At 42.7% G+C, this 12,220-nt stretch overlaps 1 protein-coding gene across 2 annotated transcripts in view; it reads left to right on the top strand.

The window, feature by feature from the left end:
* The first annotated feature begins 265 nt into the window (after positions 1–265).
* SPAG9 (sperm associated antigen 9) overlaps positions 266–12,220 on the top strand; it is a 104,617-nt gene continuing 92,662 nt past the window's right edge. For both annotated transcript variants that reach the window (XM_070394416.1, XM_070394417.1), the window contains exon 1: positions 266–660. In XM_070394416.1, coding sequence (XP_070250517.1) covers positions 358–660 — 303 coding nt within the window. In that variant the 5' untranslated portion in view covers positions 266–357. The remainder of the gene's footprint in view (positions 661–12,220) is intronic.

Below are 12,220 nucleotides of genomic sequence, written 5' to 3' on the forward strand. Positions count from 1 at the left end.
CGGTCCCGTGCGGGGCCGCACCGACCACCCCGCGGGCGACGCCCGCCCCCGCCCCGGCACGAAGACGCAGAGGCCCCGCCCCTGGCCGCGCCCGGCTCCCGCGGGGCCCCGCCCTTTCAGGCCGACGCGGCGCCGGTTCCGCCCCGCGGGTGACGTGTGGTGCGCGCGGCCCCGCCGCTCAGGCAGTTGGTGCAGCGGCGGTTGGACTGAGTGCGCTCACCCCACCCCTCCGGCCCGGGCCCCCACCCCGCCGGGCCCAGCCCCAGCCCCAGCCCCAGCCCTCGCCCGCGCCCGGCCGGAGTGCGGGCCCTGCCGGCCCCCAGTCCGCGACGCCGGGCCGCCCGCCCGCCCGCCACCATGGAACTGGAGGACGGGGTGGTGTACCAGGAGGAGCCCGGCGGCTCGGGCGCCGTCATGTCGGAGCGGGTGTCCGGCCTGGCCGGCTCCATCTACCGCGAGTTCGAGCGGCTGATCGGGCGCTACGACGAGGAGGTGGTGAAGGAGCTGATGCCGCTGGTGGTGGCGGTGCTGGAGAACCTGGACTCGGTGTTCGCGCAGGACCAGGAGCACCAGGTGGAGCTGGAGCTGCTGCGGGACGACAACGAGCAGCTCATCACCCAGTACGAGCGGGAGAAGGCGCTGCGCAAGCACGCCGAGGAGGTGAGGCCGCCGGCGGGAGGGCGGGGCGGGCCGGGCCGCCGGGGGTCGCCGCCCGGCCCGGTAGCGTGGGCGCCGCGTCCGGCCTCGTGGGGGCGGGTCTGAGGCCGAGGCTCCGGGACCCAGCCCGGTGGCGCGAGGTCCCCGGGACCCCCGCAGGCGAGGGAAACCGAGACAGGCCAGGCCCGGGAGGAAGCGCCGCAGGCTGAGGGCACCTGGGGTGGCGGAGGGCGGAGATGTAGGGCGTCGGGCGGCGGCCTTCTGCACTTTGGGGAAGTTTCCGACCACGGTGGGCAGTCAGGTGGCGGCGCAGACATTCGCCACGGGGGCGGGTGCCTGTCAGCACTTCCCTCCTGCAGGTGTACCTCGCTGGTGCCAGTGCCTTTCCAGGGGGGACAGCTCGGGAAGTTCGAGGTCTCCCTCTTTCGGCCAGTTTCTTTTTGACGTTCTGAGCCTGTTGAGGAAGAGGCTTCATTTTCTGTTTTACGTGCTTTGGTGGCACTTTGTCAGCACCGGGCTATTGCATGGCAGTGCTCTGTCAGTGTAGAGTGTGCAGTTCTCTGTCACCGGAACCCCACACCAGAGCAGTCCTCCCCAGCAGGTGGTAACCTTGGACAGTTCCCTCTGAAAACCCTCCGTTTGTAGAGGACTGGGGGGCGGGGCTGAGGGGGTGTGAGCGCTGACAACCTCAGACTGCAGTTTCCAGGTGCGCCAGGTGATTGCTAACCACGCTCACACCGCCCGGTGACCTCAGCACCTCGCCAGGCTCTGGACCCTGTGGAGGTCGGAGTGCAAGTGCTGGGTCTGTGCTTTCTGAGACAGGCAAGGATTTTAGCTTTCGGGCTGGGGCTGTGTTGGCGTTGTTTCTGTGGGACTAATGCAGGCTAAGTGTCCTATTCATCTTTGTCCCCTGAGGGTCTAGCAACACCTGGCCAAATACGTGGTGATTGAAGGAAGCTAAAGAACTCATTATTGAAGGAATCTCATGTTATCTTTCAAAAAATACTTGAAAAGTTTTTAGGATATGAGATTGGTTTAAAGTAGTACCACGATTTAAACTTTTGTTTTGTCATGGATACCTTGGTACCAGATCAAATAGTTCTTTTTCTTTGTTAAGCTTGACTTTAGTGATGATTTTTAGTTCTGATACTGTGGTCCATTTGCCTCAAAGGAAGGCCATTAAATTTGCCAAACAAAATTGACTTTATTTCAGGAGAAAGCTTATAGGGAAGGGGGGTTGCAAAAAATCTGAGGATGGGATCACAACTTCCACTAGTTTATTAGCGCTGTTCATAGAACAGAGGTCATGTACTACTTCTGAGATGGCATGCTCTGTCTTCATGCTCAGACAGGCCATTGCCTGTGTGTGGATGTACTGGGAAGAGACTGGGAAATTAACTACATATACACAGGTGAGGAGCAGGCTCAGCATGACCTAAAACCTTGGATGAAAGAAATGCTTTCTTCAGCCTTCAACTCTTGTCAGTCCATGCAAACATGGACGAAATGCCAGGATCACACCGGCCAAGAAAACCATCTGCCACAGGTTGCAAAATCAGAAAATAAAACGAACTGTTAGGCTCTAGATTGTGTTTTATTTTTTAAAAGTAAATGGCTTTGAAAAAATTGCTTATTCAGTGACTCTTGTAATTTATACTTTTTCAAACACATCTGTAAATTCTCTATGAAACCTTTGGGCAAAGGGCCATGACCTGAGAATAGAGAACATTGATGAAATGCTAGATGAGCCAACTCCCAGACCACAAACATAAAACCACCTTGTTATCAGTCTCTATAAGACCATAAATCAAGTATTACTGTGTACCCAGAAATTCAGTCTCTTTTAGGTCAGTATGCAGAAGAGAATTCTGTGTTTAATTTTCTGTGAGTGCTATGTTTGTGGCCTCAACATGGAGACTAAGAGACTGCTATTATAGCAAAAGTGCCTCAGGGTATTTACAGCAAAAGTATTTGAAAACATGGAAATTGTCCATCACCAGAAAGTGTCAAGTAAATTCTGAGCACCTATGTGAAAATGTAGGAGGGTATGTAAATGGTGAGAATGTCTTAGGGGGTATGAAGTGCTGTAATCATCTTTTGTTTGCAGGAATTCCATCAAGGAGTCAGAAATTTCATCTTTATCATATTGATATTACTTAATTTGAACATCTTCTATCTTTTTCTTTGCATTTTTTTGTGTGGACTTAGCTGCTGTTTTTGTGAGTCTTTAAAAACAACGTAAAGGAGGGTTGATATTTTGTGTGTGTGACCAGTTTCAAATATGAATCAAGAAATCTACCTTAGCCAAAACCGGTTTGGCTCGGTGGATAGATGTCGGCCTGCGGACTGAAGGGTCCCAGGTTCCATTCCTGTCAGGGGCATGTACCTTGGTTACGGGCACATCCCCAGTGGGAGGTGTGCAGGAGGCAGCTGGTTGATGTTTCTCTCTCATCGATGTTTCTAACTCTCTATCCCTCTCTCTTCCTCTCTGTAAAAAATCAATAAAATATATTTAAAAAAAAAATCAATAAAAATATATTTTAAAAAAGAAAAAAGAAATCTTCCTTATTTCTCATCACTTGCCCCTTTGGGTTTCCTGTTCATGCCTTAACCAAGTCCTGTCTGATGCCTTCGCCCATACTGTTCCCTCAGAGCTCAGCTTAAATTTCACTTGCCCTGGCAGGTAGCTCAGCTGTTAGACCATTGGCCCCATACACCAAGGTTGCAGGATAGATCCCTGGTCAGGGCACATACAAGAATCAACCGATGAATGCATAAATTAATGGAACAACAAATTGATGTCTCTCACCGTCTCTCTCTTTTTCTGTCTCTCTCCCTCCCTTGTCTCTCCCCGTCCTTCTCTCCCTCAATCTTCCTTCCTGTGTCTAAAACCAATAATTAAAGAAATTAAAAAATATAATCTAAAAATTTGTTTTCACTTCAGTTAGAACTTGCTTGTCTATCTAGAGTAAGCCTTGTGAATCTATGAACAACTTATTGGTAAATCGGTGATTTTTGTTTTATTGATTCTTTTAGAGAGACAGGGTAAGGGAGAGGGAGAGATTGAACACCAATTTCTTTAGTAACTTTTTTTTCAGTCTTATATATTTTCCAGGATGTCTTATTTCTGACTGCTTCACTTGCTCCACTAGGGTGATAGAGCCTGAAAACATTTTTAACTTGTAATCTGAGGTCCTACTGATTGGATTCCCTATCAGGGATAGGTCTAGGATTTTTATGATTTTGGATTCTGTTATTGTCCTTTAAAATGTTTTTTCACTTGCTTTTTCTGCAGTTATTTTTTTTAAGGGCTAGAAGGAAACTCCATGATCTTTTACCTAGTTCTACCCCATTACTATAGGTTGATAGAAAGATAGGAAGACCATAGATGATTAGAAGAAACAAATATTTATTGAGCCAGGCACTGCTCTAGGCTTTGGGAATGTAGCCACAAGCAAAACAGATGAGGAAGGTAGCCCATGTTTTATTGACATGTGTATTGTAATAAAGAATAAATAAACCAGTTAATTATAGATTGTGATAGATGATATACATATAAAAAAGATAGTGTGATAGAGGGGGAGGTACTTTAGATGGAACAAACAAGTTTATAAAAGGGTGAGCTGCCCATGAAGGAAATAATTCTTCTCATAAGAGTAGTTACTTAGACCTAAACTTTAGGCACATGTAGTCAGAGTTTCTCCTCCTTGTTCTTGAAAATTCCAAAGCGTAACTAGCTCTCATAAATGCATGTCTTCTATTTTCTGTTTTATTCCTTCTCATACTTGAATTCTCAGCAACATTTGACTCTTTCAGTAACTGCTTCTTTAAGAAACATTATATTCTGGTTCTGTGACTTTGGCATCTCTTGGTTTTCCTTTTACTTTTCTGACTTCTCTGGATTCCTCTTACATTACTTTTGGTGTTACTTGGCATTCTTTCTAAGATCCACTTTAGTTCTCATTCTGCACACTGCCTAGCTTATATTATCCATTCCAGTGAGTTCAGTTACCATTTGTTGACTGTTCCAAAATGTATATCTCATTCATTCAACAGATATTTATTTAAAATGTTTTTTTGTTGATTTCAGAGAGGGGAAGGAGAGGGAGAGAAAGAACCCGGGCATGTGTCCTGACCGGGACTTGAACTATGATCTCCTGGTTCATAGGTCAAGGCTCAGCCACTTAGCCGCACAGGCTGGTTGGTATTTATTGTCAACTATGTCCTGTGTCTGTTGAGGATATAGTGTTGAGTAAAACACACAAGATTCTTTCTTCATGGAGCTGATTGACAGCTTAAGAACTTTATTAGCCCTAACCAGTTTGGCTCAGTGGATAGAGCATCAGCCTGTGGACTGAAGGGTCCCAGGTTCAATTCCGGTCAAGGGCATGTACCTTGGTTGCGGGCACATCCCCAGTAGGGGGTGTGCAGGAGGCAGCTGATGGATGTTTCTCTCTCATCGATGCTTCTAACTCTCTATCCCTCTCCCTCTCTGTAAAATATCAATAAAATATATATTTTTAAAAAAACAACTTTAAGATTAGATCTCTTTCTGGAGTTTCTGATCCATATTGTTTATTGGAAATGAAAGTCTGAGAGTGAACTTATCTCCCAAGCCTGCTCCTCCTCTGTTGTCTATCTTCCTGAGGGATGATACCACTATCCACCTGGCTAGATACCTGGTCACCATCCTTAACTCTTTTTTTTTTTTTCAGATAAAAAAGATTTTTATTCAGAATATATAAAGAACTTTCAAAACTAAGAAGAAAACAGACACCCAACAAGAAAATGGGAAAAATATTTGAATAGACACTTCATTAAAGGAAATAATACAAATGGCAAACAAATACATGAAAAGATGCTTAACACTATGATCATTAGGAGAGGTAAATCAAAACCACAGTGTAGTACATTACATACCATTAGAATGGCTAACAGTGAAAACAAAAACAAAAGCCGATAACACCAAGTGTTAGCAAGGGATGTGGGGCTTCTGGAAGTCTCATGCATTGCCCATGGCAAAACAATGTGTCAGTTTCTTAAGAAGTTAAGCATAGCCTTACCATACAATTTAGCAATCTCACTCCTAGATGTCTATTCAAGTGAAATAAAATATAAAGACCTCCAGGGAACCTGCATGCAACATTTATAGCTGCGTTACTTTAATTCAGCGGTTCTCAACCTGTGGGTCGCGACCCCTTTGGGGGTCGCCTAAGACCATCGGGAAACACATTATTGTTTTTGTGATTAATCACTATGCTTTAATTATGTTCAATTTGTAACATTTGAAAATACATCCTGCATATCAGATATTTACATTACGATTCATAACAGTAGCAAAATTACAGTTATGAAGTAGCAACGAAAATAATTTTATGGCCCTGACCGGTTTTGCTTAGTGGATAGAGCATCTGCCTGCAGACTGAAGGGTCCCAGGTTCGATTCCGATCAAGGGCATGTACCTTGGTTGCGGGCACATCCCCAATAGGGAGTGTGCAAGAGGCAGCTGAATCGATGTTTCTCTCTCATCAATGTTTCTAACTCTCTATCTCCTTCTCTCTTCCTCTCTATAAAAAATCAATAACATTTATTTTTAAAAAAAGAAAAGAAAATAATTTTATGGTTGGGGGGTCACCACAACATGAGGAGCCTGTATTAAAGGGTTGCGGCATTAGGAAGGTTGAGAACCACCGCTTTATTTTATTTTTTTCATCCTTAACTCTTTTTTTCTCCTTCATCCCTATTGTGCTTTCTTTTGTTTCCATCTTTTAAATATTTTTGGAATCTCTATCTTTCCAAATCCATTTCTTCTACTCTGTTTCAGGCCACCCACATCTCCTGCCCAGAATTCAAGAAGTTTGTGTCATTCTGACTGTGTATCAATGTCTGGCACGTAGGAAGTACCTAATGAATATTTCTGAATAAATGAATGGACAACTAAAACTGTCCCATAACTGATCTATCTGCTTTCAGTATTGCCAACCTATAAATTGGCCATCACACTGTAGCCACATCTCTCCAAAATGGAAATCTGATCAGATCATTTCCATACTTAAAGCCTTTAGAGGCTCTATCTAAAGTTCTTAAAGTGACTGAAGTACCTAACACACAAGGCCTTGTAATCAGCTGCTCCTTTTCTTACAAGCCTCACCTTTTCCTTTTTGAGCCATACTGAACGCTGCGTTTGTTTTGCGAAACGTACTCTTTCCAGGCCTTCTTACAAGCTGCCTTATGCTTGGCGCTCTTTCTCTTCTGCTGCCTTGCTAACATCATTCATCTTTCAGGTTTTAATTCTGGGGTGCTTTTTATGAGCACCAGGTGTGGGTTGTGTCCATCTTCTATTTTCCCACAGCATACTGTTCTTTCCCTCTCATAGAACTCCAGTGTTACATCAAACTAACCTATTGCTTTAATTCCCCTACTAAACTACTGGGATCCAGTAGATACTATTTTTTTGGTTTGTTGGATGAATGGATAATTATACTAAAGGTCAAATTGCTAAGCCTAACTATTTAAAGTTCTCTTTTGTGCACTCAAGATATTGTCCTTACTGTTGGTGCCAAGTTATGCAAAAACTTCCAAAAAGTTCTTCGATCAGTAAGTCCTTTGACTTTTACATATACAGAAAAACCATGACTTCTCCTGAGTATAGTTAGTGCAGACACTTCACCTACATTGTCCTATGCATAGTAGATATTCTATAAATATGTATGCATTATAAAAACTGAAATATGGCCCAGCCGCGTGTGGCTGAGTGGTTGAGCATTGACCTATGAACCAGGAGGTCACGGTTTGATTCCTGATCAGGGCATATGCCCAGGTTTCGGGCTCGATCCCTGGTGTGGGGCATGCAGGAGGCAGCCAATCGATGATTCTCTCTCATCATTGATGTTTCTATCTCCCTCCCTTCCTCTCCCTCTCCCTCTCTGAAATCAATAAAAATATATACATATAAAAAATGAAATAAAAACTGAAATATGAAGATCATTGGAACTACTGTCATAAGTATTATAGGGATTACTTCTCATTTGCAAAGGTTGGGCTAGGTCAGCGGTTGGCAAACTGCGGCTCGCGAGCCACATGTGGCTCTTTGGCCCCTTGAGTGTGGCTCTTCCACAAAATACCACGTGCGGGTGTGCATGTACAGCGCGATTGAAACTTCTTGGCCCGTGTGCAGAAGTCGGTATTTTATGGAAGAGCCACACTCAAGGGGCCAAAGAGCCGCATGTGCCTTGCAAGCCGCAGTTTGCCGACCACTGGTAGGTGATCTAGCACCATGATTCTTATAATATTTTAAACGTAATTGTGGCTTTCTGTTGTATTCTTATTCCTTTTAGCCACAGATATTTGCTTCTAAGTTACTGGATGAGAAAGAAGTTGGTCTGTCTGAATAAATTTTTCATACAAATGAAGATTAAGTGCCAAAACGTAATTTTAACTATTTGCTTATAATCTTTTTTTAAAATATATTTTTATTGATTTCAGAGAGGAAGGGAGAGGGAGAGAGAGATAGAAACATCAATGATGAGAGAGAATCATTGATCAGCTGCCTCCTGCACGCCTCCCACTGAGGATTGAGACTGCAACCTGGGCATGTGCCCTTGACCAGAATTGAACCCAGGACCCTTCAGTCCCCAGGCCAACGCTCTATCCACTGAACAAAACCAGCTAGGGCCTTACAATATTTTTTAATATATATTTTTATTGATTGGAGAGAGAGAAAGGGAGAAGAAGGGAGAAACATGGATTGGTCACTTCCCCCATGCACCACAACCGGGGACCAAACCTGAAACCTGGGCATGTGCCCTGACGGAATCAAACTGGCTACCTTTCGGTGCATGGGATGACGCTCAACCAACTGAGCCACACCAGCCAGGGCTGTTTAGAATCTTTTGACAGGGATTTCTAATTGGATACAAAAGTAGAACCCTATAGTAACAAATAAAATAGTTATTAAAACAGCATTTATATTTGAAGAAAAATTTCCTCTGAAGAATAATAAACTTTTATTTCTTGGGCACTGAAATCTATATTGGTTAAAAGCCTCTGCTAGGCTATTATGGTATAATTTTTATTGATTGATTTATAGAGAGAGAGAAGAAGGGGGGGGAGAGAGAGAGAGAAAGAAACATTGATTTGTTGTTCCATTTATTTATGCATTCATTGGATGATTCTTATCTGTGCCCTGACCAGGGGTTGAAGCCCCAACCTTGGTGTATGTATCCAGATGATGCTCTAACCAACAGAGTTACCCAGCCAGGGCTAAAATTTCTTATTTTTAAAAATATATATATTTTATTGATTTTTTTTACAGAGAGGAAGGGAGAGGGATAGAGAGAAACATCGATGAGAGAGAAATATCCATCAGCTGCCTCCTGCACACCCCCTACTGGGGATGTGCCTGCAACCAAGGTACATGCTCTTGACCGAAATCGAACCTGGGACCCTTCAAGTCTGCAGGCCGATGCTCTATCTCCACTGAGCCAAACCAGTTAGGGCTAAAATTTCTAATGTTAATGATCAAATTCTCAATTTAAATTTAATTTTAGTTACCTGTTGTCCTATCATTATCATTATTGTTATTGTTATTATTATTTGGTTATTGCTGCCTATTCAAAAACAAATACCTTTGAAAAAGTTAAACAGTTTACTCGGAAGTGTGGAGTCAAACAGGCTTTTGTAAAACCAGAAGGGTGTAATTTCTTTCTGAGGAAGGAAGAGGGAGAGAGAGAAACATCAATGATGGGAATCATAGATTGGCTGCCTCCTGCACTCCCCCTACTGGGGATGGAGCCCACAGGCCTGGCAACCTCTTGTTTTAATTTCCTTTCTCAGATCACTGGTATGATTGAGCATATGATGATTCTACTTTCCTTTTCTGTGAATTGCCTGTTGAGTTTCATTTACTCATAACAAGCAACAACCTGTATCTGGCTCGATCTAAATTATATTTTTACAATGGCTTTATAGTATTCCCTAATGATCATCAATGGCTGCTACAACCTCTCTGTGAAAAGGACTTGGGAATCTGTAGTTTAAAAGAGACCTGAGAGATGTATCATCTAAATGCAACATATGGACTTTGTTTGGAACCTGACTATAAAAGCGTTTATGAGACAGCCAGGAAAATCTGAACAGTGACTGGATATTCCCTGCTATTTCATTAAGGATTGGGGGAAATGGCACTAGTCTAACTCAGTCCTTCAGCATTGATTAGCTAAATTTTCTTATAAAGGAGAGCTTCCTTTATAAACTGTTTGGTTTACCCCCAAAGTATAGTTTGTACAAGAAAAACAGAATAAGTGCTAGATTCTTTAATTTTCATACTTTTATGTTCCAAGCGCTCTTCCTTGTTCTTACTCGCCCTCCAAATCCCCAGTTTTAAAAAATAGCATACTGTTCTGGTTTCATGGATGAAATGACTTTTCTTTGGTCTCTGAGTATATTAATTATAGTTTTCATTTGTTTCCTGTTTTATCTGTTTCCTCAGAGTCCCTTTCTGGTCTCTCTCTTCCAGGTTGGAGCTTCAAATACCAGACCACCCTTAATTATCCCTTCATGTTTTTGTAGGCGTGAGGTACTAAAAAAAGAAGGCGGAAGCTTTGTGTGGCTGGATGCAGCTTATTGCCTATTGGGAGCCCAGATTTTGTACCCCAGACATTTGAGTTTTTCCAAATAAAGATAGTCTTTTTGGAGGTGGAGGAGGGAGTGGTAGATAGGCCTAGTTATCAGAGGAATCTGGGTGAGGGACGGAAGGGAAAGAGGGCTGTCAGAATTACTGTTTGGTGTGTAGATTTTCACTTCATTCTCTCTATTTGGCTGTGCCTGGTATCCGCTAGTGTAGAGTCTCTCTTCGTGTCTTCAGGAAACACACTTCCTACCTTTTGTGTGGGTAGGCAACGAGGGCTACCTGGCTGCTCTGGGATGGCTCTGGGGACCTGTTAGGGAGATGACTAACTAGTGCATTTAGACTTCCATTCAGCCTACCCTCACCCCAATTCCCTAATTAATTAAGTAGTTTTCAAGATACGGATTAATCGTATTTACTTATTCACTATCTATTGATGGACATTTAAGTTATCTTCCAGTATAAACTGTTACAAATAGCCCTTCAATGAATATCCTTGTACATGTATATTTGTGCATGTATATTTGACTTTTAATGATAGGTAAATTGTATTACAATATTTTGTCATTTTATTTTTTTAAAATATCTTTTTATTGATTTTTTTTAAAAGAGAGAGAGGAAGGGAAAGGGAAAGGTAAAAACATTGATATGGGAGAGACACATCTATCGGCTGCCTCCTGTATACCTCCCGATAGAGGATTGAGCCAGAAACCCAGTCATGTGCCTGACCAGGAATCTAACCAGTGACCTTATGGTGCATGGGATTTGTCATTTTATTTTAAACTAGTGGCCTTGTGCACGGATTTGTGCACATTGAAAGGAAATTAATTAGAAGTATTTTAATATCGCTATTCGCCCTTTCTCTATAATAGAAGTGTTAGAGATGAAAGAAAATTAGTAAAATGTATATGAAAATAATATATAAATTGATTGATAAACAATAACAACAACAAAGACATGATATAAAGACAAACAACAAAAACATGATATAAAAACATTGATAAAAACAATGACTGATAAATTGATTAAACTTACTGTATTCTAATATCTCCCTGTATACCACATTAAGAGTAAAAACACTTTGAGTGCTTGACAAGTTTCCCTTGTGATGAAGTATTTACAACTTTTACTTTAATGTCACACGCTCTTCGAACTCGAGAAAGCAACATATAACTGACCATGTCCGAAAATGGGTTCAGGTAGGAATATTCCTACTCTGTCTAGAGTTTGTCCTTGTGATTTATTAATAGTCATCGCAAATGCTGGCATCACGGAAAACTGGTCAATGTCATCTTCCGTTCGTAATTTGGATTCACTGCAGCGGTTCTCAACCTGTGGGTCGAGACCCCTTTGGCAGTCGAACAACCCTTTCACAGGGGTCGCCTAAGACCATCCTGCATATCAGATATTTACATTACAATTCATAACAGTAGCGACATTACAGTTATGAAGTAGCAACGAAAATAATTTTATGGTTGGGTCACAACATGAGGAGCTGTATTTAAAGGGCCAGAAGGTTGAGAACCACTGGTAATATCAATAGTATGTGAGCGTGAGGCAGTCCGTGTTTCTGAAATTCAATGACATACATGAATTTTAGCTGTTACTTTGCCAAATTGAATTTACATATATAATTTAAAAGTATTCATCTTAATATTAAAAACCTTGGCTATCGCCCTGACTGGTTTGGCTCAGTGGATAGAGCGTCGGCCTGCGGACTGAAGGGTCCCAGGTTCGATTCCAGTCAAGGGCATGTACCTTGGTTGCGGGCACATCCCCAGTGGGGAGTGTGCAGGAGGCAGCTGATCGATGTTTCTAACTCTCTCTCCCTCTCCCTTCTTCTCTGTAAAAAATCAATAAAATATATTTTAAAAAAACCAAAAAACCTTGGCTATCAAGTCAGGTCTGTTTTCAACTTATTGCCAGCGTTTTAAA

Source organism: Myotis yumanensis, unplaced genomic scaffold, assembly GCF_028538775.1.
Source record: "Myotis yumanensis isolate MYYU_CA2020_CCGP unplaced genomic scaffold, mMyoYum1.0.hap1 SCAF_16, whole genome shotgun sequence".
In the NCBI taxonomy this organism is placed as follows: Eukaryota; Metazoa; Chordata; class Mammalia; order Chiroptera; family Vespertilionidae; genus Myotis; species Myotis yumanensis.